This window comes from Phoenix dactylifera, chromosome 1 (genome assembly GCF_051530095.1).
Source record: "Phoenix dactylifera cultivar Ajwa chromosome 1, Ajwa_hap1_PhDact_Kaust_v1.1, whole genome shotgun sequence".
NCBI classification, from domain to species: domain Eukaryota; kingdom Viridiplantae; phylum Streptophyta; class Magnoliopsida; order Arecales; family Arecaceae; genus Phoenix; species Phoenix dactylifera.
In genome coordinates, this window is record NC_143190.1 from 55,144,852 (window position 1) to 55,171,469 (window position 26,618).

General features: G+C 41.2%; 1 protein-coding gene across 5 annotated transcripts; it reads left to right on the plus strand.

Moving 5' to 3' along the window:
* Positions 1-3,302: 3,302 nt before the first annotated feature.
* Positions 3,303-14,935, plus strand: FTSHI1 (FtsH extracellular protease family). 5 transcript variants are annotated; one of them, XM_039125439.3, is made up of 16 exons: positions 3,303-4,277; positions 4,371-4,455; positions 5,467-5,901; positions 6,026-6,079; positions 6,204-6,269; positions 7,332-7,427; positions 7,522-7,650; positions 9,046-9,098; positions 10,700-10,895; positions 11,302-11,416; positions 12,456-12,730; positions 12,907-12,990; positions 13,156-13,268; positions 13,356-13,605; positions 13,933-14,445; positions 14,537-14,935. In XM_039125439.3, the coding sequence occupies exons 1-15, from the start codon at positions 3,544-3,546 to the stop codon at positions 14,119-14,121; spliced, it is 2,874 nt and encodes a 957-aa protein (XP_038981367.2). In that variant the 5' UTR covers positions 3,303-3,543; the 3' UTR covers positions 14,122-14,445; positions 14,537-14,935. The 5 variants fall into 5 exon arrangements, with proteins under 5 accessions (XP_038981367.2, XP_026663131.2, XP_088563037.2 ...); XM_026807330.4 differs by having other exon boundaries at positions 13,067-13,268; positions 14,537-14,870; XM_088706911.2 differs by having other exon boundaries at positions 13,067-13,268; positions 14,545-14,870.
* The last annotated feature ends 11,683 nt before the right edge of the window (positions 14,936-26,618 follow it).

Below are 26,618 nucleotides of genomic sequence, written 5' to 3' on the forward strand. Positions count from 1 at the left end.
CCCTTCTCAGTCCACCGGAATCTAAAGAACTCCACTAATACCCGTCTCACTGTAGTGTCCTCCACCCGCTGGCCCGCCCCAACCCTCAATGAGCCGATCGTGTTCCTCTGCCTCCTAATGACTGTTGATCGGTAAAAGAAGCTGGTGTTCTGGTCGCCATCCTTGACCCACTGTACCCTGAACTTCTATCTCTAAAAGATATCCTGCTGACACAGTAGAGAGTGGTGGGAAGCTAGGGACGTCGCAAGTTTGCTATATCAGCCTCAATAAGCTCCTCTCCTCGATCCTCCTGCCTCTAGAGGTCCGCAATCACAGTCTCCACCTCCTCTAATCTCCGGAAGACGTTGCCAACGATCTCCTGGTTCCACCGACGAAGGCGACGTTTGGTAAGCTCCAACCTACATGACACCCTCTGCATGACATCACCTTGTACCGGCACCCCCAAGCCTCCCTGACTATATCCCAAGATTAGGATACGACAACCACAGTTTCTCGAATCGAAAAGGGCTATAATGTGCGGTACCCGAAACTGTAGAGATCAAAAGGGGGTAATGATCAGAGGCAATCCGAGCTAGATGACTGACCTCATAAGATGAGAACCTCTGAACCCAGAGCAATGCTGTTTCTGGTAACTAAGAAAAATGTCACTTGGCCTTCTTGCACCAGTCACCTTGCTTCACTGGATGATACCCTTCACTCTAGCAATTCAGAAGGAGCGGCGAGAATACAGTGCACCAGCCGAGTGATATGTTTGAGTTATTTAGTATTTTTGAAGTGGAGGTTATAGAGTTTTCTTTATGTCTTGTATACGGTAAGAAGGACTTGTAGGAGGCAAAAATCGATATCTAAAGCCTTCTACAAGGGAAGCTATATGTATGATTTTTCTGATAAACTTAAAATGTTGATAAATTGAAAAGAAGAAGAAGAAGAAAATATTTGTTCATGCAAAAATAATTTGGTGGTTTATTATCTAATCAACCTCCATGCTCTGCTAATTAACACAAGTGGCGCTGCTCCCACTCAGATGAACTTTTTATGCCTTTGAATGAGTACCCCTTGATGGTACTAAAGATAAAGACATGCGATCAAGTGATTTTTGTTATATTTATACCAAAAATATCAAGTTAGGGGTGCTTGTTTCAAGTTATCAAAAATAAAAAGAAATCTTAGAAAAAAACTCTCTCCTTACAAGTTCAAGATCTTTTTGCAATAGCTTGGCATCTTGCACATGAAAAACATGCGATCAAATAGAAAAAAAATAAAAATAAATAGAGTCTACTTTAAGTGGAGTCCTGCCTCCAACCATTTGTATGATAATGGTAAGTTTTGGACTCTGGTAAGTCTATGAAACCATGTTGTAATCCTAGCCAAAAATAAAATCATGTTGTAAAACATTGTCATCTTTCTATATAACTTGATGTTTATCGAAGAAATAGCTTAACAAAATGTTATACACTTAACATATGATTCCGATTATGCTAAATTAGGTTCAAGTATCTTTTTATTTGCCTTTTTTTATTTCATTGACCGTGCCACGAAATTTGTTTTTTATTCTAATCTCGTTCAGATATTCTAAAGAACTTGTTGGCTAACGGAAAGAATGATAAGTCAAAATGGCAGTAGGTAGATAAATTCGCGAAAATGCCATCAATGTTAGATCAGTCAGAAACATGGTGATCAAATGGAGGATACAAGAGTAACAAAAATCTAGGTGTCTTCGCCTTTAAAAACTTTTACAACTATAAACACATCTATTCGATAAAGATAGATTTGGTTAGGAATAGGGAATGTAGCTTGAGTTATGATAGTAGAAATCTAAGTTAACACTACTCTTAAGATAGAAAACTACTAATAAAGTAAGCTAAGATAGAATACAATGCATCCATTTGTTAGATGTCGAAAGGTTCTTTTCTCCACATTATAATTCGATATTTATAAGTGCCTCTTCATAACTAGTAAAGTAGGTACTGCTACTCATCTTGACACTTATCCTTGCTGTTATTTATCACATAGCTTACCATACCATACATGATTAATAGTGGTGGTAGTGCTACCTCTCCAGTCTCCTCTCTTGCCATGAGCAGTGGGAACATAAGTATAACTACTCTACTTCTTCCATGTTGCAATTAGTGAGAATATAGGTACAAGCACCATATTTGGATCTACACCACTGCATAGGATGTAAACGCCCTCACAATACTAAATATATTCCAAAAGCTTTTAATCAAAAGCTAATCTATCTAGTAGTATGGTTTAGTTCGTGGCTGAACTTCCATGGGCAAGGATTCATAAATCTATGGTCTTGGACTAAAACTTGCTAGACATTTGCAAGGTTCAAATAAATTCAGTGCATGAGTGAAACAAAGATCCACGACTAATAAAGGATCAATTTAGTATGGATTCAAACAAATTTGCTTGTGGGTTGAATAGATTTGCATTCAACCAAGAACCAACCTAATTTGGATCCCAACTCTTATCGAAAGTTAAAACCAATGGGCTGGGAACAGGTCCAAGATTAGGACCCAACATCCAGTCAAGTTAGGACATCAATGTCAGAAATTGGACCAACCCAATCAAACCCGCAAAAGAATCCAACTTCACCCATACAGAGTAGTAAAAAAATTATAAAAGTTTTTGTAACTTTAAAAACTCAGACCCAGCCTATGCCTGCCCCAGAAAGGGATTTTTTTTTTTTTATATAACGATTGCTCACACTACCCTAGTGTAAATGTACCCAGTAGAATCAAGAAAAAGACAATGACTCAAAAGTGGGGGAACAACCCTCCAATGAACCTCTCTTGAGTGCTGGGCAGTATAGGCGGCGATCCAATTGCCAGCCCCGTTCACTTTCCGGTACACGTGCATAGCCCGAAAGATGCTGCAGCCTTCCACCATCCATCGGAGATCACGAAGCAGGGGTTTGTCATCCCCCCTCCTCCCGAATCCAATCGATCACCATCGTGGAGTCCCCTTCGAGAAGAATGCACTCCGCCTCCAACACCTTCCTCGCATAGAAGATGCCTTCCCAGGTCGTCCTGAGCCCTGCCCTAACCACTGACAAGTTGGCGATACTCCGCCCCACGGCAACTATCAATCTAGAGTTATGGCCTCGAATCACAAAGCCAATACCTGCTCTGTCTCCATCACCAGATACACTACTAGCAAAGTTTACTTTGAGATGGCTTGAGAGTGGGGACTCCCAAGAGACATAGGTCCAAGAAAGGGATTTACCCTCACCCAAGCCCACGAAGAAACGAGTTAAAATCTAGGTCTAAATCTTGGAAGCAAAGCCGATCCAGGCTAGGCTTCGTTTGAGTTGTACCGGACCCAACAAAAAGCCCTAGACTGAATCCAAAACGACCCGTGCGAAAGCTCAACGGACCTAAGCCGCACCCTCCGACCCGGCCATCTCCGAGGCTCCGACGGCAACCCATCCATCTCTCTACGCGCGCCTAAAGCCCTTGTCTATTTCGGATAATCCTCTCTTATTCTACCCACAAGAACACCACAATCCTTCTAAAACCTCTAGTATTTGAGCTCGAAATGGCTCCCTCCAACCTCCTTTCCCCTGCCACCACCGCCATCGGCGATTTCCACCTCCCGCCTAGGGTTTTCCTCCATTCTCGCCGGGGCACCGCAGCTGCCCTCTTGCAACTACGCCGGGCTTCCGTTCCCCTTCGGCCCCGATCCAATCCGCCGAGGAAAACCCCTCCTTTCCGTCGATCTTTCGTTGTCTTGCAGAAGCTCGACGCCGATAGGAATGGCGGCGGCAGCGGTGGTGATGATTTCATCACTAGGGTTCTGAAAGAGAACCCTAGCCAGGTGGAACCCAAATTCCTGGTCGGCGATCGGTTTCTTACGCTGAGGGAGAAGCAGAGATCTGGTAAAGCTCCCGAATTTAGAGTACATCAGTTGTTGAAGCGGTTGCTGGGTGAGTCGGGGGTTAAAAAGGAAGGAGATGAGGGTGGTGGGGATAGAGGAGGGGAGGCGTCCAGCCCAGTGTATCTTAAGGACATTCTCCGGGAGTTCAGGGGCAAACTTTATGTGCCGGAGGAGGTGTTCAAGGGGAATTTGTCTGAAGAGGAGGAGTTTGAGAGGAATTTGAAGGAGCTTCCAGCGATGAGGTTCGAGGATTTTCAGAAACATCTGGTGGCTGGAAAGATTAAGCTGCTGACATCAAGATCGGAGGTTGGGAGTCCTCCTGATATTGGGTATAGAGACTTTGTTGTCGACTTGAAGGAGATTCCTGGGGACAAAAGTATACAGAAGACTAAATGGCGAGTTCTTGAACTATTGGCTGCCTTGTGTTTTTGCCAGGTATTTTTGTTTGGTTTTATCATTTGTTTGAGGTAGTTTGTGCATTGTTGCAGGACAATTAGGTTAAGTGCGAGCCAAGCACGGGCAGTCATGGAGGAATACATGGGTCCACAATATGAGATCGAAAAGCATACCACGGTGAGCGATGCTATGTCTATCTTCACCAAAACCGTGGTGATGTTTTAAATTAACGCAATATAATGTATAATTGTTGCAGATATACACCATTCATGGAAAATGATATATTTGTTTCCTTGATTATAATTTCCAATCATTTATGCATAGTAGCTATTAACCCTACTGAAATGCAAGGGAGCGTGTAAGTCAAGAGCAGTAAGTTAGCACCATAAATTAATTGAATATTTATTAGTTGTGGAATATTTGTTGCATTTTTTTCTTTTTTTAGTTTTCCCCCTAGTTTGTTTTTAGTAAGTTTCAAACATTTTTGATAAGTACATTATTCCTTACATAAAGGAATTCACTCGTCAAACATGATTTATTTTAATGATGGTAAATTAACTTGTTGTAATGAATTTGGAGATTATCATGTATTAGGGTAGAGAGGAGAAGATTTTAGTTGTGGAATATTTAGTTGTAATGAATATTTATTAGTTGTGGAATATTTGTTGCATTTTTATCTTTTTTTGGTTTCCCCCCCTAGTTTGTTTTTAGTCAGTTTCAAACATTTTTGATAAGTACATTATTCCTTACATAAAGGAATTCACTCGTCAAACATGATTTATTTTAATGATGGCAAATTAACTTGTTGTAATGAATTTGGAGATTATCATGCATTAGGGGAGAGAGGAGAAGATTTTTTTGTTTTGACGGTAGGGTGGAGAAGATATAATAGTGTTAAAGGATTGGACCAAACTGAAAATTGCTCATGTCATCAAAACAAATTAATGTTTACTCAACTTTGTTTATTATCAGAGGTGATTATAAGACAGTCAAGCTCTTGCATGAGAAGTTTACAATGCTCTTTATGATTTTATCTGCAACTGAGAATTGTAATGCTGCATGCTCATCAAACATTCCCCATTGTGGTTCTCTGGACAATGATTGCTTGCTAAACTCTCTGAATGTACTGAAAATATTCCAGTCGTTTTTGTATTGTATCTATCTGATATTTGAATTGTAATTACGCAGTCTTATGTTGGGAAATTACTAGCATACCCTCACCCCGTGGCCTCCTCTATATCTAGCAGAGTGATGGTTGAACTTGGGATGGTAACAGCTTTAATAGCTGCTGCAGGAGCAGTGATTACGAGTTTCATGGCATCTGCAGTTTTTGCTGTAACCAGTTTCTTATATGCTGCTACTTTATATGTTGTCTGGCCTTTGGCCAGACCTTTTGTCAAGCTTGCTCTTGGTATTGTCTTCAATATTGCTGAAAGGATTTGGGAATACATTATTGATATATTCAGTGAGGGAGGGATTTTTTCAAAGATATATGAGTTTTACACTTTTGGCGGTGTTTCTGCTAGCCTCGAGATGCTGAAACCAATCATGTTAGTTTTTGTGACAATGGTTCTTCTTCTTCGGTTTACTTTGTCAAGGAGGCCAAAGAACTTCAGGAAATGGGTACATCCTTCTTCCTGTTTCACTACTTCTAATTGTGTGGAATTCTTAGTATATTAGTTGTTATTATCATAATAGTTTGATTTCTTTCTCCCCACTTATTACATCATATACATGAATCATTCAGGATATATGGCAAGGTATTGAATTTGGACAATCCAAGCCACAGGCCCGAGTTGATGTATGCTCTCATTTCTTAAAAAATATATTTATTTATGATTTGTCATGGTTTTGTCTATCACCACCGATACATGCACATGAGCACACACAGATGAGTTACTTCATCCTCCTATGTGGTTTTTCAGGGTTCTACAGGAGTCAAATTCAGTGATGTGGCTGGGATTGACGAAGCAGTTGAGGAACTCCAGGAGGTTAGATATCATGCTTTTGATTGATTCACATTTAGAATATTGCTTTGTTTAACAATTCTACTTTCTTTCTTGTTCCTTCTTCCGTTCATTTCCTTATATATCTTATGGGCACAACTGGGGTAGCAGATAGTGGAAACTGGGAAGTCAGCCTCCAGCTAAGATTTACTAACAGTTAATTACCCTGATGATACATGCAGAGATGTCAGAACTAAGATCACCTTGATGAAATTGTCTTTCACCTGAACTTTCCAGTCGAGTATTTATTCTTCTAAATCTTGCCTTGATTGCACTGCAAACCTTGATCGCACTACAAACCGTGCCTATCAAACCACCTACTCATAAGGGCATTCAGCAGTTTTTGTAAACCACCTCACAAGGATCTAACTGCTGACCTTTCCTCTAGGAGGCTAGTGTCAGCCAGTCCACTTGCGTGGCTATTAATGAGGGGGAAATTGAATATCAGTATAAAAAGCATTTTGGAACATTCAGACAATAATGATCATCACGCATCATCAGCTGCCTAGGCTCCTCATAGATTGGAAGCAGTCATTTGATTAATTAAATGGAGCGACCACACAATGACATGTAGTGTAAACCAAAGCTGATTTAAGTTGTAATTGTTTTATCTTGTTCTTTTTGTGCCTTCTTTGTACTTATTCCTTGTCGCACTGGCTTAAGATTTTACCTCTGAAAAACATCCCTCCCTAATGAGATTATGTTTAGCTTCTGCTAGAAAGTGACCCTTAGAAAATTGGATTCTTGTCTTAATATCCAATCTACAACATTGTACACTATTCCATGGGAAGGTTAGATGCAAATTTAGAAGCAACCTTGTTGCAAGCATTTCCTCAGGGCCCTTATGTTTTACATTTAGTTTATGTCAGATATTAGTTTGTTTCATTTTCTAAACCTTTTCCCTCTTGTTAACGGGCATTGCTTGAATAAATCAAAGGTCTCTCCCATGAAATCATGTTATAAGACTGATACCCCTTTTTTTCAAAAAAAAAAAAGAATACTTCTAACAAGATGATCATTGCTAACTTCATATTATATATATATTAGTTGGTTAGATATTTGAAGAATCCAGAATTATTTGACAAGATGGGAATTAAACCTCCTCACGGCGTTCTTTTGGAAGGTCCTCCTGGATGTGGAAAGGTCAGGGTTTTTCTGTTCTTGATTTGTTTTTTCACAGGTTTGATAGTCACATTCAATGAGTTCTGAAAATTCCATTTCTTTGCATAATTTCCAGACTCTTGTTGCAAAGGCTATTGCGGGTGAAGCCGGGGTACCATTCTATCAAATGGCTGGTTCTGAGTTTGTTGAAGTCCTAGTTGGCGTTGGTTCTGCTCGAATTCGGGATCTTTTTAAGAGAGCCAAAGTAACAATTCTATCCAATTCTATTTTCTGTTAAGCAAGGACATGCAATACAAAGGCTAATGAATGATATCTAAAATTATATCTACTCTTGTTGCTGTGTTGTTTATCTTGTAGCCATGTTTGCATGCCTAACATTAGTGAGGACCTCATAGCAAAACTTGTCAAGGAAAAGAACCCATTGGAAGTTAACATATTTTCAGCCTTTTGACTTGGATCTATGAATTATTATGCACCCAGATCTTGTTGAATATGCATGTCACCATGCATTTCCGCTTTATTCTTTTTGTTGTTGCTCTTGTACTTCTTTCATTCTTCCTTTTTTTGCCCCCTTTCTTGTACGCATGCATGGCTTTGTATACTGTTCTTTAGCATGGATGTTCTTATCTTTTCCTATGTAGGGGAAAAGGTTAAGGAGGAGGTGACTTGGAAGGCACATTTAATATGCCTGTTCTTCATTGGATATGCATTTAATTTAGGATTATCAGTGCAAATCTTACAAGAAAAGAGGTAAAGAATACTCGAATATGTTTCAGTGGTTCATATTCAAATCATGGTACAGTAGCTTCCAACAAACTGTGATCAAGCACACATCAACAGATATAGAAATCTATAACTTCGAGGCTTCTTGTAGCTATGGAATATTTGGAGATGCCCTTCTCTTTCTTCAGACCTGTTGTCCAATTGTGAATTAATTTACATATTTCTTTTGATCTTACGCTTCCTGCCTTGAAAAAAAAAAAGATTAAGGACCTCTTGTTTCTGCTCTCTCATTCTGTTGCACTCACTGGATAATATGTGGCTGCAATTCCATAATTACAATTAATCTTTCATGAATCGACTGTTTTTTTCAAGTATAAAGTAACGATAGCATAGTTTGAACTGTATAGTTGCAATATCGAACTCTTCACTTGACATATGAGATCAATTTTTGAACTTCTTCACCGAGATTCTTATCACTTAATTTCAGAATTAGTTGGCAGACTTTCTATTTATGATCAGTAGTTAGTTTGAGGGGGATGTTTTGTTATAGATTATTGTATAGTGTGCACATACGCTCAGTTCTCATATGTTATCCATATCATATTTAAGCGGTAGGCCTTTATGAATTATATGTTGGGCTATTGCCCCAATTGGTGGATCATTATGTTCGGGATGCCCTCCAAAATGTGTTCCCAGGTATTTTGTAGATTTCTAACTCAAAAAGCAGCATTAGTTACATCTTTCGCTTTTTCCTTCTTTGAATTGAACCACTTAATGTTTTTGATTTATTAAATAATCTTCTAGCTAACTTTTCTTTCTCGTAATATTTAATTTCTTATTTCCATAAGGAATTTCGTGAAAACTAGTTTGCTTGTATTATATATATTCACTACCTTCTGAAAATATGTGTATGCAGGTAAACAAACCATCAGTTGTGTTTATTGATGAGATTGATGCATTGGCAACTAGGTATGGTGATAGACCTTACTGTAGTCAATGGCATTGGAATATATTGTGTTAATAGTTTCCAAATATATTTTTTCCTTTCTTATTACTATCTCTGTTCTTTTACATGTTCTATCATATTCTTTCCCATATTTTGGTTCCGTGCTAAAAATTCTTTTGTGCTGCTTAAATGCAATCAAGTGAGTTCTTTAGCCTTGAGTGCTGGCAAGAATTAGTTTATGGTCTCTACATAGTTTTATTGATTTAATTTGATTCTTAATTTCCTCACAAGCTACAAGCCAAGTACATCTCCTATTTAACAAATTATAATATATACAAGAAATCATAAAGGGACCTGTGATTTGATTAGCGTTTAGCTAGTCTTTATAGCTTCCATGGGTTTTGGCCCAAAGAAGTGACAAATTTCTGTTGAATTAGAAGCAAGGATTGTTGAACTGTTTCGAACTAGCCGGTTCATGGTGTACCGAACTGGCCAGTTTGGGGTGTACTGAACTGAACTGGTCGATTACTGACACAATTCAATTGTTACATTCGAGATGGTTTAGGAACGATGGTTTGAGAGAGAGACGGTGCGAGAGAGCGATGATTCTCTTTTCTTTGGGTACAGGAAGGCTCTCGGTCTCGCGATGCTTCGAGAGAGTGCCCCCTTCCCCCCACCCCTCATCCCCCACCCCCCGCTGTTTGAAGGTGCGATGGCACCGATGCTGCTCCTCTTGTTTATTGGTAAGTCCCCCTTCCTCTCCTCTCCCTCTCTCCCTCTCTCTCTCTCTCTCTCTCTCTCGATGGAGACTAAAGAGAAAACTCTAGATTCACTCCCTTAGGGTTTTTTTGCCTTGCCAACCGCGATCGTCCTCCCTCGATGTGGACCATGGATAGTCTCTCTCCCCCTCTCTCTTTTCCCCTCCCTTCCTCCCTCTCTCCCTCTCTCTCACTTCCTGTCTTTCCTTCTAGATCTCTCCCTCCCTCTCCGACTCTCCGTGTGTTGGTACATCCCAAAATGGCACGATATGGACCTGTATCATGCTGAACCGATCGCCTGCCGGTACCTCTCTCCAGTATTGGTCCGACGAACCTTGCTTGGAAGTATTCTAAATTGATATGATTTGCTATGTTCGTACCGTGCCGAACAGGTTGCCAACTGATAGCCCCCTTCGGTACTAGTTCGGCAAACCTTGCTTGGAAGTTCTTGAATTGATATCATTTGCTAAATTGCTTGTTGCTATTGCTGTACTCTAGCAACATTGAGTGGACCCTCTCTTAGTGAGATGGAATTATGCTTCATTATCACACAACTTCATATTAGTTCAACACAAATTCTTCACATATTTAAACAACATGCATTTGATAAGCGTATTTCTTAAGCCATGACACAAGGAATTGATTGGACTGATTTTTTATTTCTGTTAGGGCTTAACTACTTTGTAGAGTTTTATTGACATGAAAATTTTAATGTATAGTATTGTTGGTTACCAATTGATAACAAGAATTTGAAGTATACATATATGGGTCATTGGGGCCATGATATGTGAAAAGTTGTGGTTATGAGAGAGTCAGACTTTGCGGATGAGAGTAACTGAAGTCAACTTTTATGTTGATATGTTCAGGCGCCAGGGGATTTTCAGTGAGTCAACTGATTACCTTTATAATGCTGCAACACAAGAGAGAGAGACTACACTTAACCAGCTCTTGATAGAGCTTGATGGTTTTGATACTGGAAAGGGTGTTATATTCTTGGGTGCTACCAATCGTATGGATTTGTTAGATCCAGCACTTCTTCGACCTGGCCGCTTTGACCGCAAGGTTTGTTTTTTGGGCTTATTGTATACTTATTGCGCACTTCTTTTTCAATTATCAGAAGTCAAATTGTAATTTTAATGCCTTTTGGATCTATTCTGACTTCTTGCTCAGAAGTATTCAATGATGATAAGCAAATATAGGTTATGCAAACCATACTTGTGGACCCACCAATTTCTTTCTTTAATCTACGTTTGATATCCCTGATATACATCTGTTGATTTGAACGATAGTAAAATACAGTCATGTTAATCTTATCCATTGAAATTGGTTGGTCGTGGTTTTAATGCTTTTGCAGCGACAGAAAGTATCTGAATCTGATCCATGTACAGATAGATCTTGTTTGACATGTCTGTGTTCGAATATAATCAATATTTATATCTTTCATAGTTGCAGCTCTCTCCTTTTCCAGGTAAGAATCCGCCCACCGGGAGCAAAAGGGCGATTGGACATCTTGAAAGTTCATGCTCGCAAGGTCAAGATGTCACCAACTGTTGACCTGTCAACTTATGCTCAAAATTTGCCTGGTAATTGACTCCCTTCTATATTTTTACAGCTTCATTAAACTCTTGTGAAATGTTCAACTTAAAAGCCATTATAGAAAAATGTTTGCTTTTGGTTCAGATAGTCTATTCAGCTGATAGAATATCATATTCTGAAAAACTTATTTATATATTCTTAAGTGCTGACTGGTGTGAAAGTTCATTTAAGCCAAAACATACAGGATTGGGTCTAGCCTACATATGCTTTGTAATCTTCTTTGTTCACAACTTTATTCTTAAAATAGTTTAGCAATTTCATGCTATAGAGTATGAAAAATGAACCGTTAAATGATTATACTTTTAAGTAAGCCATTTTTTGAAGGAAATACGGTGACATCTTATAACAATGCAAAAGCACCTTTAAGTTTGAACTAAATTCTAGATTTCTGTAAGATATGATTTACCTTTGGAAGCTTATCCTGTATTTTTTTTTACTTCCATTCTCTATGCAGGTGTACTCTTTTCCCCATATGTTTTTGGTTCTATATGCAGGTTACGTAAAACATTTGGGTCACGTATAATTATTTTAAACTAGTTTATAAGAATAAGATCAGATATGATGTGTGTTTGTGCACATGTCCAGAGAGTTTCAGAGGCATTGTTAAATTAAACCAGAGTGCAGCAGTGCAAATTTGGCAAATTTGATCGTTTAAGTTAACCATGGTAAAATATAAGGGCCCTACTTGAACTCAAAAAGTTGGAGTGCAGAATTATGCCGTTTTATCTTTTCAGATGCTTGTTAATTAACTATCAGGGTGATAATTGATAAGTCTTTGGAAAGGAGGGCTTTTCCGTGTAATGGTGAAAACATATGAGGAAAAGGACTTGGCTTGTTATAAGATGAAATTCAGCTGAGCAGCTGATTTTGAAGAACAGGATCTGATTTATGCAGACATCGGTCTGCTATTGATTAAAATTTTCAACCTTTGCAGAGAATGATCTTCGCTTTTTTATATCTTATTAATTTCTCACTTTTGTAGTAGATCGCTTATCAGTTTATTGAGTTGATTCTTGGCCATATTAGGTTGGACGGGAGCTCAGTTGGCACAACTGGTGCAAGAGTCTGCTTTAGTGGCTGTCAGAAATCGACATGATTCAATTCTTCAGTCTGACATGGATGATGCAGTTGACCGGCTGACGGTAGGACCTAAACGTTTGGGAATTGAATTAGGTCATCAAGGGCAATGCCGGAGGGCTGTGACTGAGGTTGGAGTAGCAATAACATCCCATTTGTTGAGACGATATGAAAATGCAAAAGTTGAATTCTGTGAACGTATTTCAATCATTCCTCGTGGCCAGGTTCTTTTCTTTTGTGCTCTGTAGGTTTATTTGTCTTCACAATGACTTCTGTATTTGATTTGGCAAGTTTATGATGAAGTATGAAACTTGAAGCCTTCAATAATCTTAATTTGAGTCGAACCCTTCAATGATCATAATTTGAATCAAACCTCTGAAAGTATTTTATATACTTGCAGACGCTCTCTCAAATTGTATTTCTTCATCTTGATGAAGAGTCATACATGTTTGAAAGGCGGCCACAGTTACTGCATCGTCTTCAGGTATGGATTTTTTTTTTATTTTTTTTTTATTTTTATTATTTTTTTTTTTTGCTAAAGATCTTCAGGTATGGATTAGCTGGTCCAGAACTACCATGAAGTGGGTTTTATAGTCATCATCTTCTCTTCGACTATCTGAGTGCTGTTGTATTCTATGGATACGTAAAGGTACTATTAGGAGGAAGAGCTGCTGAAGAGGTTATTTATGGTCGAGACACATCAAAAGCATCCTTGAAGTATCTTGAAGATGCAACTTGCCTTGCTCGTAAAATTTTATGCATGTAATGCATCTTATCTGTTAATTTCCAGACAATTTTCCATCCACTGTTATATGTATAGAGAGCTGCTTTTCATTCCTTTTTTAACAGTTGGAACTTGGAGAATCCTATGACCATACATGGAGAGCCTTTTCCTTGGATAAAGAAACCTAGCTTTGTTGGTCCTCGTTTGGATTTTGAAGGATCGCTCTATGATGACTATGGTCTTATTGAACCTCCAATTAACTTTGATTTGGATGACCGAGTTGCTCAGAGAACTGAAGAGCTGATGCATGGCATGTATGGGAAAACAATTTCTATGTTGAGAAGGCATGCTGCAGCCCTTCTGAAAACAACAAAGGTATCCTATTTTAAAGTCTTCTTTTGAAACTAAATTGCATTTACTTGGTTTTCATTGAATGCCGCTAGTGGTTGTGTTACTTTGTCAGTCTAAGGTTTTAGATGGTCCTTGGTAATTATTATGATTATACAAAATCAACATATTATGTTTCAAAATGTTAACATGGAAGAATAACAGATATTAAGGTGGAAAGCTATTCCCAATAACATAGCCAGTGGTTAAATGTAAGTTTGATATTGCTGATCTAGTCTGTTGTATGTGCAATGTTTAACTTTGTAGTTGATATCATCTGCTCTCTGATGCGGCCTCTCTTTTCCAAATTTGCAGGTTCTTCTGGATAATAAGGAGATCAGCGGAGATCAAATTGAGTTCATTCTAAATAGCTATCCAGCTGATACTGCAGTAAAGCTTGTTTTAGAGGAGAAAAATCCAGGAAGCCTGCCCTTGTTTGAGGTGGATGGGGACCGTGATATGGTGCTGTCCCCCTTGCTCCCCATGAAAGAGGCAGCACAGTGACATGGTCATGGCATGACTCTAGGCTGATATCTTCTAACTAACTACGAAGTCCATGCCAATGTAGCAAGATATGTCGAGACTCTGCATCATCGAGTGGTTGGTGGTGGCATGAAACAGATGCAGCTGACTTTTCTTTCTTCGGATTCGATGTGAAAAATGAATTCTCTGCCAGTGGAGAAGAGAGAGATCATGAGAGCCACCAGGTTTCATGATTGTCATTTTTCCATACTGGCAACGGTGTTTTGGTTGGCTTGTTTTGATTGCCAACAATCTCTTCTGCTTGAGCTTAAATCACTAATTTCACCACATCAGATGAGTCTTCATGTACTTCACTCAATCTTTTTCCTTGATTTATCTGAATTCATTTTTTTTTTTTGAAAACCCATTTGATAAAACATGAAAACACTCTTGGTAGCTCGACAGGATATTGTTTTTCGCTGATATTGGCACATTAACCGGAGCTGCATCTTCTGAGCCTCACATTTCTGAAAATGGAACATGGAGATTGAAGAACCAGATGTTGGCAGAGGGTCAAACCTCCTGAGCTGGCGTTCTTTTTGAAAGGCTTGACATGTTTGCTTTCTATTACTGGAACCTCCCAAAGGTTAGATATTCCTGAACATGCATTGGCTTGTCCGATTACTGTTTAATAGCTTCTTACCTGTTTTGAAGCTCTAATTTTATTAAGCGAATTGGACGAAACCCCTGCATACGATGGTCCAGTTAAGAGTTTAAACCTATTATCTCAAGTCTGAAGTCATCATGTTCTGCACTCTGTTTATCTAAATTCAATCCATTAATTTAAAGGTGGCAACTAATCTGCTGTCTTATTTGCTCACAGCCCACAACGATATCGGTAGTCCTCAAACCAGGTTGACTATAACCAGAGATCCCTTACCATTGAATAAGTAGAAGATACCAACATAACCTTTTCATTCCACCCGAGGACCACATACACAGAAAAAGGTAAAAAAGGGTGGGGATCATGCCATTAGATTTATCATAAATAACTAAATGATAGAATCCCAAGTATGATGCCCTGCTGTGGGCTCGGGAGACTTTTTTCTTTGCTTGCAGCTCCTTTTGTTCATATTGGACACCACCTAAAGCATACAAATCACCAATTAAACAAGCAGCTTAAGAGGTAGCTCAAGTGTGCAATATCTTTCTCGCTTGATTCACGTATTCTGTAGTAATCTCACCCGGACTACAGTAAGCATAATCTTTGTTCACTTATATGTAACTTCAATACTAGGATGGTATGGGTTGCACCCTGGATGCTAGTGAGCTACCAGTTTTCAACTGTAATGCTTCAAAGACCGAGTCTTTTAAACAACATTCCATTTCCAAGTAATTTCTGGTTTCTAATTGAATCTTTGCCAATGACTACTGGTATATGATCAACTTTGTGCTGAAGATAATCTCACTTTGCTATGAGATGTACTGATTTAAATAGAGGGTTATATTTGGAACGAGAATGGGCTACCTATTAGAATTGTGTTGCACAACGTATAAATATAACTGTGTACGAAATATAGATTCCATCACAGTGTTTACATTCTGGCAGTTCTAAAAGGAAAGCTCAGATTCCTTTAGGATTAGCACCGATGGTGACATTACAAATGAACCTAAAACCTAATGTCATCGTTAGTAGAAGAGTTTGCCTCCAGTGACGAACTGTTCCTTCAAATTAAGTCACTTCTTTCTGATACAACATGCTACTACACGGTTGCAAATTCATACTGTCTTCGATGAAAACCATATAGTTGCAAAACCTGAGCAGGTTACTTTCTCATACTGGTCCTTCTCAAGATGTGATGTTGTTGGCTCTGGTCTTCAACACTAGTTTCCAAGAAAAATCTACTCAACATCCCATCAAAATTCATGAACTGGAGAAGTTGAGATTCTCATGACAACCTACAAGAAATCAAACGCAAATTACTTGGGCAATGTGCTTGCAGAGATCTGGCGGATCCGGGATTCTTCCTGTCGGTCATAGGGATTAGCAGATGACCGGTAATTTCGGGAAAAATATCCTGCCACAACTTTTGCAAAAATCAAATTACAAAAAGAAGGGATGAGTTGTTGAAAAAAAAAAGCAAACGTCATTCCATCAGCAGAAGAAAAATATGATTCAGTAAAGGTAAATGAATGCCCACCTTACAGACGAGTAAAGTGATCGATGTATATAGAGTGGCAAAGCAATGAAGCGTGTGATAGAAACATATTTTTACCACGGAAGGGTTATCCTCTTTCCTAGAGATCTCGGATGAGCAAACTCTAGGAGAGCCGCCGACTCCAACTATTGTCCATATACGATCTTTATTAGATTCGACCAACCGTCTATCCTACCTCCTTTATGTTCTTGATAGCCCATCAGGATCTTCCAAAATTGCTCAAATGCACCTTCATAAAGAATTTTAGCACCGCATCCATGTGAGTGCATGTATCCAGTAGACTCTTCGTCGACCACAACAGTGTCTATGATATTTTTGTCTGTTCTTGTGCTAGGAATCTACCGAAGAAGATAAAAATTTGTGCCACACTGATGATAATTGTTTGGAGTATAATGTCACGGACCGGTAGAATTGAGGATAAGATTCCAGAACTACCAACTAATTCATGCAGAGATTGTATGCCATAGTTTTAGTAACAGCAGTTCACTAGAGTTCTTTCTTGACTTCTACGCTTAATGGAGTCTTACGACTAGCTCCTCCTACAAAGCACGGGCCAGGTTCCAGGAAAAGCTTTGGACTACGCATTCGTTCATCTTGATGTCCCACCTTTCCACTGCCATGTTTTTAACCTATGTTTACATCTAATTTAAGTGTAGGAGATATCCAATAAAGTAATATCCTGTGATGATGGACTTCCTCTCACTGTTTTATGCATCACTTTCACATGCGTGATACATGCGGAGCTTTCATATTATATATAAAGCAAATTTTCGGTATAATGCTACTCATCCAATTGGGATGATCAATCGACTTGCAAATCGCAAATCATTGCATGAGAAAAAATAAACCATTTTTATTCAGGAACCAAGACTTCCAAATTCCAACTAACATAGGTCTTAGATCATTATCTTAATCAACTCTATAGCTATTTATCTCGTTCTCTTTGTTTGTGCGGGAAAAGGAACTCAAAACCTTGTTCAAATATGGCCATAACCATTAATTTTGTAATAAAAGCAGGAATGCCGGGGAAATATTATTAGCCTCTTTGGAGTAACTGATCCATTGTTGGCACATAGTGATACAGGACATCTGAAGAGAGGAGAGGAGAGGAAAGGAGGAAGAAGAAGAGAAGAGGAGGGGGAAGAAGAAGAATCAGGCTTCTCACTTGGTTCTGGCCGTGGCTTCACACCAGGATTTTAGAGAAGATGAGGCTATTTTATTCAATCATTCAATAACCCTAAATAAATGCATAGACCCATATATATAGGGTCACAAAATAACAAAAAGACCTCTGAAAAAAAAAATCCTTTAAAGACCCTAAAATGACAATATGCCAACAAGCCCCTAAAAAGAAATTAGTCTCAAAAAAAATCCTCAAAATAACGAAATACCAAAATAAACCCTAAATGCTGTCAAATAACAAAATATTATAATAAGCTCAAATAACATAAATTCACTCCTAGAATAAAATCAAGCTGGCTGGAACATACTCCTGCAGCGACCGTAGACCCAAGTGACTGGTGACCTGGCACTAGTGTCCGCCCCACATAGCAAGCCACTCCTCTAGCCCACTAGACTGCCTAAAAACACATACAACATGACAGAAGTATCATATGAGATGGTATGCACAATTCTTATAAGAGTTTTAGTAATTCTAGGACATAGCATGGTCTTCTCTTCTCGAATCCTGCCTCCAAAAGCCCAACAACCCATCTCTCTCTCTCTCTCTGTTCTCACACGTGTTTGTGCGTGCACATGTGCACGTGTGATTGTGTCGTTGTGTTTAAGAAGAGGGAGCAACCTATCAATTAGTCTATGTATTCAAACACCAATGTCTTGTGCTTTGACTACAACCATGAGAGAAATAGTTGGCATGGCACACCGTTTCATGACTAGGCGTGCATCCCTTGTTAGCAATAAAAAAATATTGGCAACTTATTTCGCTTCCCGGTTCTCCCTTTGTTCCCAGAAGAACAAACGTATTAGAAAAAGAAAAATTTTCGATGACATGGAGGGACCATAGTTGGCCATATTGGCTTTCACATGCAGCACTACTTACATTCAAGTTTTCCAAACTATTTGTCCATTTTCATTAATTTAGCTATTATAACATGTTGATACTAGTTATGCACTTTGCTATTTATATATACAATACCGGACTAGAGCTGATCATGAGCTAGGCGGCCCAATCCGGTTTGCTCAACTTAGCCAGAAGTTTAGCGGGCTTGGCTGCTAAAAACAGGCTTCTGGGGCGAGCTTGGGCAAAAAACCAGGCATAATCAAAAAAGATTAGGTTTGGTCTGAAAAATTTGAATATTAGCTCGACGGGTCCTAGCCCGGCCTAAGATATTATATATATATATATCAAAAAAAAATGGCACCACAAGCGATGTGCTGAGGCTAGTAAACCATTAGGGTAACAAAACAAGGGTAGACTTGATCTCTGTTTGAATTTTGGGTAGACTTGGATTGATGCCGGTTTCACTTCCAAGTAAAGAAAAAAATCTGAGTTTGGGACTCACCCTGTAAAATTGGATTGCGCCTAGACAAAAATTTAAATCCGATGGACGGGCTAGGCCGGGTTTGGGCATAGCCATTGAGCCTAACTTCTAGAATAGAACCTGAGCTGACCCAAAGTTTGATCAGCTGTGCGTGTCTATATATATATATATATATATATATAATTCTCTTAGTCTCTTTTATACAAGAGAAAAAAAGTACATGCGACGAAAGTAAAAATATCTTTATCAAACCTATAAATAATAAAAAGCTAATTATATGGCAATGGTGCTTTCACTTACATACATCTCACATGCCAGCACTAACGTGGAACATATGGTAGGACTATCTCTTCTCTGCCCTTTGCAGTAATATGATATCAATAAAATGGACCCCCATAATAGAAGGTAGATAATTGCAGTTGTCATCTCCTTATTAAAGTTGGCCTAAGTTTTTTCTCTCGTTGTTCGATTAACAAGAACAGGCGCATTCCCCAAAGCAATATTTGCCTTCACATTAGCAATATGGACCTAAATGAACCAGAGGGGCGAGAGCATAAATGGCAGTCCACGCGCAAAGTTCTGGCAGTATTTATGTCAGTTAGCGAGTTATCTATAAATATGTGGATGTGTAAGATTAAACTAGCCCTAGCATGCCGAGTGCCGGGACTAATACATATATATATATATATCTCTTGTAATTTTATGAGAAGAAAACAATTGAGTGTCCTAGAGATTCGATATATTGAGGCTTAGGATTTGTGAGACAATTTAGTACTTTATAATATCTAGTCTTTTTATAGTGAAGCTTTTACATCGTCTCCATCCATAAGCATAGGTTAATAGACCGAATTATATAAATATTGTGTGGCCTTGAATCTTTACCCATATCCAACTTTCAAAGGATCCATACATTCCGCAGGACTTTGCTTATTTTCAGAAAATCCACAAATTTTCATTTGCACAGATCCAAACAATGGACTTCTGTGCACAAACTTATTTGATCTTTAGGTTGATTCATTGAATTTTGCTGCATTTTCTCTTGGGTTAACCAAGATAACTCTAGCTGTCTCGGAGACTGGCTGGCCTTTTTTTTCTTTTCCTTTTTTTTTTGCTAAAGCTGGCTGGCCTTCAGAGGGACATTCTGATGATGATGCTGCTTCATTGCAAAATGCTGTTATATTGAATCAAAAGCTTGTGAAACATGTGACAAGACATCCCAATAAAGGGAGCTCCTTAGAAACCTGGTGTTCCAGTTATGACCTTTATTTTTTCTCTTTTTGATGAGAATCTCAAACCAGGTGAACCCACAGTGAAGCATTTGGGTCTATTCTATGCAACTGGCACAAGGAAATACGATCTTGGCCTACAAAACTCCGTACTCATCCCGGACGGGGGTGTGTACAGAGAAAGAAAGGAAAGGACTTCATGTATATGAACTGTGCAGCAAATTTTTCTTTTCAAGGTATATAGCAATCTTTATGTGCCTTAACACTGGAGATTTCTACTAAGCTTCTAGTGAACTTAGTTTTAGCAATCATTTAACCATTCATCAAATGTGTGATGCCGCACAAATGCGGAAAAAGAGGAGGAGAAGGAAGAACAAGAGAAGGAGAAGGAAGAAGAGGTTGTAGAGACGCAGGAAGAATAGAGAAGGAGAGGAGAAGAAGAGAAGAAAGAACGTAGGGAAAAGAAATTCTTAATCATTCATTAAACCCTAATCATGAAAACAGTTCCCTATATATAGGGCCCAAATACACAACTTGCATAAACTCCCCTTACACAGAAATAAATCCTAATGAACCCACAAATAACACAAATAAGCCCTAAAATGCAAATAAGCCCAGAAATAAAATAAACCACAAATAAACCTTAGAATGCAAATAAGCCCAAAAATAAAATAATAAAATAAATATGCAAATAAACGAGTCTGGCTCAATCCGGGGGCTCAGGATCATCTGGATGAAGGGCTCTGATGTCCCCATCAACTCCTCCCGGGTGAGAAAAACTCGACCCCGTCGAGTACAGGTCTGGCCGGCTGTCGTACTGCTCCAGAAGATCGGGCTCAATGCGCTGCAACTGTGCTTTGGAAATCCACGTCACATCAGACTTTGGTCGACCTTTCCACCGAACAAGGTAACGTTGGTAACCACCGTTCCTGCTTGAAATAACCTGCTCATCCAATATATGTTCTATTTGTTCTCTGCGTGCATGAAATTTGGGAGGTGGTGGCTCAACAGCAGGTAATAGGGCAGGGTGTCCAACATGGGCAGGTATAGCAATAAAGGGGTCAGAAGGCAGGAATATTATCTTTTTGTATGGGACTAAATCTTCAATATTAAATGTCGCACTAATCCCATAGTCATCAGGAAGATCCACAACATATGCATTCGAACTGGTTTTCTTTAAGATTTTGAACTGTTCTGCACTACAAATTTGCAATTTCTTAAACGTTTCCGAAGAAAGTCGTGCAAACCTAATTCTTATCATGATGTAATCTTTTTCACTTAACTCATTATAACGTCTGTGTAAATCAGCAAAGGATTTATATTTTAAGTTATTAAAGTGACTACAATTGCTGATTTCTCGATGCAATGAATGTGGATGTGATACAATTGATTGTGCAGACTCAAAGACTCTATACTGATGAGACATGAAAAATAGGTCTATGGGTTGCCTAAGTTTGTAATCATGCACTACTTCGAATGGACTCATACCTATGGACTTGTTAACCGAACTATTACATGCAAACTCAACTGTCGGTAACATTAAATTCCAGGTCCTAGCATATGCATTCGGTCTGAGCCTATGATGTAGAAGGTTGGGCAGAGATGCTCCGGGAACTAGATCGATTGCGTGTTGGATATCATGCATTGGAGAAAGTGCATCCGGAAGATCATCAGGGAGTGCATCAGGAAACTCCTCTAGAAGGGAAACTACTACCGGGGAATGTTCAAGGTTAGACTCCGCATGGGTAACTTTAGCTACAAGTGCCAATTCAGATGATTGGCTCTCAATATCTGTCACTACCTCTTCCACAGTTGTGATGTGAAGTGGCTTGGTTGTACTTAGATCACTAGTCTCCCTTTGGGAATCATTTTGGACAAAGTCTAATTCTGTAGGTTCGTCTTCAAAGTCTTCTTCATAGTCTTCTATATTTGGTTCATAGACTTCTTCGACATATTCGGCCTCTTGGTTCCTAACTTCTGGTTCAGTAATCGGGTAGGTCTTAGTGGAACATTGGGGCGCTATATAGCCGAATTGTTGACACCTAGAGTATTGAGTTTGGTGCCTAGGAGAGTAGGGAAGGACTACAGGTGGTGCGACCAAACCGATTTTAGGTTGGGCTGTAACAGGGGTTGGCGATTTAGGGGTCCTAGAATGTTGCACGAGCTCACGGATCTCTTGTCTGAATTCTTTGTATCCAGCCCGTATGGCAACGATCTGTTCTAAGACAGACCTCAAAATGTCGGAATCCAAGGTAGCTACAGGGGTTTTAGGTTGATTGAAATAGTACTCCATATCACTACAGGTTGGCATGCAATGATGACACTGGGTGAAGATGTGAAATGCAGTGTCACTAATGAAACCCTAATAAATATGATGCAAGATCAAATTTGATGCAGGACAACCTACTAATGCAATCTATTATGATTTCAGAAATCAGCAAGTCTTCACAATAATAACTTAAAATTTAAATGTTGCTGATTTTTACTTTGGTTATTCAGAATTAAGGATTAAGATTATTCAATTTAAGAAATTAGATTGCAATCAAGTAGTACAGTTGTTCTGATCCTAAATCAATCTGATCGAAGAATGTTGAGAAGCATCCAGTTGTTAGGGTGTGCTAATTTAATATTTAGATTTTAACAAGGCAAATAGGATGGGTTTGAAAGTAGGGGTTCTATGTTCTGAATTTTGACAACAATATAAATTTTTAAGTATATGGCTATCATGCAAGAGAACTAGAACATAATTAAATGAACAAATCCAAGAAAAATGGAAACCTATCACCTGTGGCGGATGCAGTCAACCAGAATGGTGCGTTCGAGGTCTGGGGCGACTATCAGAAGCGAAGTGCAGCTGATGGGCTTGAAAAGGGAGGAGGGAGGGGTGGTGTGGCCCCCCTGGAGAAGAAAAGGCCCGTTGAAAGGGGCTCTGCAGTGGCCCGGCCTGCTGACTTGGGCTCGTGAGAGAGAGTCGGGGCAGGCTCCTGCTGCGTGGGCCTGGGTCGGCCCGTGTTGACTTTAGAAGGAGGGTGGGAGGCGCGTGGGATCGGCCAGATAGGAAGGGGTTTGAGGGGAAGAGGGGCGGCGGAAGGTGACTGGGGTTCGAGATGGGGACGGCCGGCGGCGGAGCAGAGGAGGCGGCAGGCAGGTGGCGGCGGTCTGGTGCAGCGGCAAACGGAGGGCAAGCCGGAGGCGGCGAGGAGCTTTGGTGGAGGGGACGGCGATGGGAGTTCGGAAGGTGGCGGCGAGGCGGAGGCAGCAGTGGGCGGCGTGCGATCGGAGAAGAAGCGGTGGGGGTGGCGAAGGCGGCCAGGCGGAGCGGCGTGGTGGAAGAAAAACTCGGATCGGCGGTTGCGAGGGTGGCAAGACGAAGGCGGCGCTGCGGTGGAACGGCGACGGCGGTCGCGGCAAGGACGGGCGGTGCTGTGGACGGCCGCGGTGACGAAGGCAGACGAAGGCGGTGGAAAGGCGGCGAGGCGGGCGGCGACGGCGGACGAAGGCGGTGGCGAGGGTGCTCACGGTGAGGAAGATGAACAGGTACCTTCTTTTTTTTTTTTTTTCTTTTTCCTTTTCTCTTCTTTTTTTTTTCTTTTTTTTTTTTTTTGCACGCACGTGCGGTCACGTGCGGAGCTGTTTTGGGGACCCGGGTTACCGGATTCGGGTTAACGGGTTTTGTGACTTACCCGTTAATCCTTTCTTCAACTTCCCGATGGTTTCGGGAGAGGGTTTTCCGACCCTTGCGGCGGCGGCTGCGGGGTGGGGCGGCAATCACGGGCGGCGGCCGGTCACGAGCTCCGGCTGGTGGCGGCTGCGGACTTTTGGCGACAGACAGCGGCCGGCCACGGGTTGTTCCACGGCGGCAGTCTCTTTTGCGGACCCGGCGCAGGCGGCCGGTGGCAGACGCGGGCGGCTCGGGTGGGGTGCTCGTCGGCAAAGTTTGACAGTGGGGAGGCGGTGCAATGCGGGATGAGGGTGGCCTCGGGCACGGTGACGGGTGGAAAGAGGAGGAGCAGCCGCAGGGGTTTCCCCCTTCTTTTTTTTTTTTTTTTTTTACTTTTGTGCGGGAGCCGAGAGAAGCTCGGTGAACCAGGGTTGTTCCCCTCTGTCCCCTTTTGTGCAAACTGAGAGGACAAGAAATCCTTTTTTTTTTTTTTTGGTGAGCGGACTGACAGAGGGAAGGGGCCTGTTCTTGTTGTTGATGGTAACCGAGGGAAAGAAAAACTGTTGACGGATTGGGGCTTTGGCAATAGAAGCAAAACCGATTGCTCTGATACCAAGTTGATGCCGCACAAATGCGGAAAAAGAGGAGGAGAAGGAAGAACAAGAGAAGGAGAAGGAAGAAGAGGTTGTAGAGACGCAGGAAGAATAGAGAAGGAGAGGAGAAGAAGAGAAGAAAGAACGTAGGGAAAAGAAATTCTTAATCATTTATTAAACCCTAATCATGAAAATAGTTCCCTATATATAGGGCCCAAATACACAACTTGCATAAACCCCCCTTACACAGAAATAAATCCTAATGAACCCACAAATAACACAAATAAGCCCTAAAATGCAAATAAGCCCAGAAATAAAATAAACCACAAATAAACCTTAGAATGCAAATAAGCCCAAAAATAAAATAATAAAATAAATATGCAAATAAACGAGTCTGGCTCAATCCGGGGGCTCAGGATCATCTGGATGAAGGGCTCTGATGTCCCCATCAGTGTGTTAGATATTTTTTTTTTTGACGGGTTCTTCATACAATGTGCGTATGAAAACATCCAAAAAAAATAAAAAAACACAAGCTCGCGGAGTGCCAGTGGCAGCTCCCCCTCTCCTGACCACAGGACGTATCCTAAGTGGTGGGCCGCGTAAGCAGCCATCCAGTCAGCCGCCCCGTTGGCCTCTCTAAATATATACTTGGCCTCGAAGGCCACATCATCCCTCACCATCATCCCAATGTCCCGGATCAGAAGGTGGTATGTGCTTTCACCACTCGGATCCCTCCGAATCCACCCAATGACCGTAGCCGAATCGCCCTTCAGGATGATCGAGCTGGCCCGCAGCACCTGCTGCACATGGTGAAGACCTGTTCAGGCAGCTCGCAACTCCGCCTCCAAAATTGATGCATCGAACAACTGCGTTAGTAATACCATGTTTGTAGTCTCTTTGGAGGCTGGAGCTTTTGCAGCTGATATTTTGCTTTTTTGTTACCCTGACATTAATGTCTAGGGTGGTACCGCAACTTCTAATTAGTTTGTCACACAGCACTGTTTCATTTACTGGAGACTACTTACTGCAGCCTTTCAGCCTACTGATCAAGGACTTGGAAATTATTACCAATTATGTGGTTGATATATACACCATTCTTCGCATCTATCATACACTCATGTTATGATTATTGTTGCTGGAAATTGGACCCGGGGGCTGCCGCGAAGCCAGGGGAAGGAGGAGCTCCGCTGCCGGAAGGGCGGACGGCGGTGCGCCGGCTGGTGACGTCCTCCTGGAGGGGTGTAAGTCCTGCAAAAAAGCCGGTGGCCGGGCTCCCCGGCGCCGGCCCTCCGATGCTTAAGTCAGAGGGGGCAGATATGTGGAGAGAGCAAGGAAGAGAGTATATGGAGAAGACAGCAGGGATATTTGGATAAGATGAAGAAGATGAAGAGGATGATATCCTCCATTGTGGCTGTGCTGTTTTCTTCTTTTCACCCGGTCCCAGGGGGGCCCCTTCCCTTTCCCTCCAGGTTTCCTTTAATAGAAGGATTTTTGTTACCTGAGAGGTGACAGGAGGTTTGTCCTCTTGTGTAATAATTGGGCACGATTTGGCCCATTAATGGCGTAGTGGAGAACGGGACCAAATCGGACCGGAATCAGAGAGTTGTCACGGTCGATCGGACCTGTTGGAGTGGTTGAACCGCCGGCTATGGTGGGCCTGGGGTCCGTGGATGGTAAGTGTATTTATTACCGAATGAACCGGCGGTCAGGGAGAGCCATACGCTCTGATGGTTCAGTGATCCGGAGATCGTCTTGGGCCGTGCTCATTAAATGACTGGGTGCATCGGAGACTTGAGGGAGTCTCATGCATTAATGGCAGGTCGTGCCGAATACCTGCAGAGGTCTTATGCCTTGATGGCTTGGAGATAGTGGCAGGCTATAGTAGAGTCGCGTGTATAGCCGCCGGACCTTTCGAGAAAGCTTGGCGGGGAGGAGTATTAGTCAAGGCATCGGCTCGGCAAGGGTGCCGAGCCGAGCTGGTCGCCCAGAGGGGCGCCCTGTGGCGGGGTTGCTTCGAGTACTCCTGGTCGGCGCCCTTTGGTCGGCTGTTCCTATCCGAGCATCTCTACTTGGTCATTTTGATTGGGCGCCTCTTGGCGCTCTCTCTGGTCGGCGCCCTTTAGTCGAGCGTCTTCCTGGTCGGCATTCTTTGGCCGAGCATCCTCCTGGTCGGCGCTCTTTGGCCGAGCGCCTTTCCGGTCGGCGCTCTCTAGCCGAGCGCCTCCGTGGCGGTATGACTTGGGGTTTTTCCCCCAACACTACCCTCCGACTTCCGAGTTCCAGTTGGCTACCAGCTGGAGCATGGGAAGTGCTTTAGTTGGGACATTACGGATTCCGAA

What these genes read in the sequence shown, in the direction of transcription:
- FTSHI1 (XM_039125439.3), top strand. Translation starts at nt 3,544, where the DNA reads ATGGCTCCCTCCAACCTCCTTTCCCCTGCCACCACCGCCATCGGCGAT. An exon ending in AGTATACAGAAGACTAAATG is followed by an intron (nt 4,278 to 4,370) that starts GCGAGTTCTTGA and finishes GCATTGTTGCAG; the next exon opens with GACAATTAGGTTAAGTGCGA. An exon ending in AGATCGAAAAGCATACCACG is followed by an intron (nt 4,456 to 5,466) that starts GTGAGCGATGCT and finishes GTAATTACGCAG; the next exon opens with TCTTATGTTGGGAAATTACT.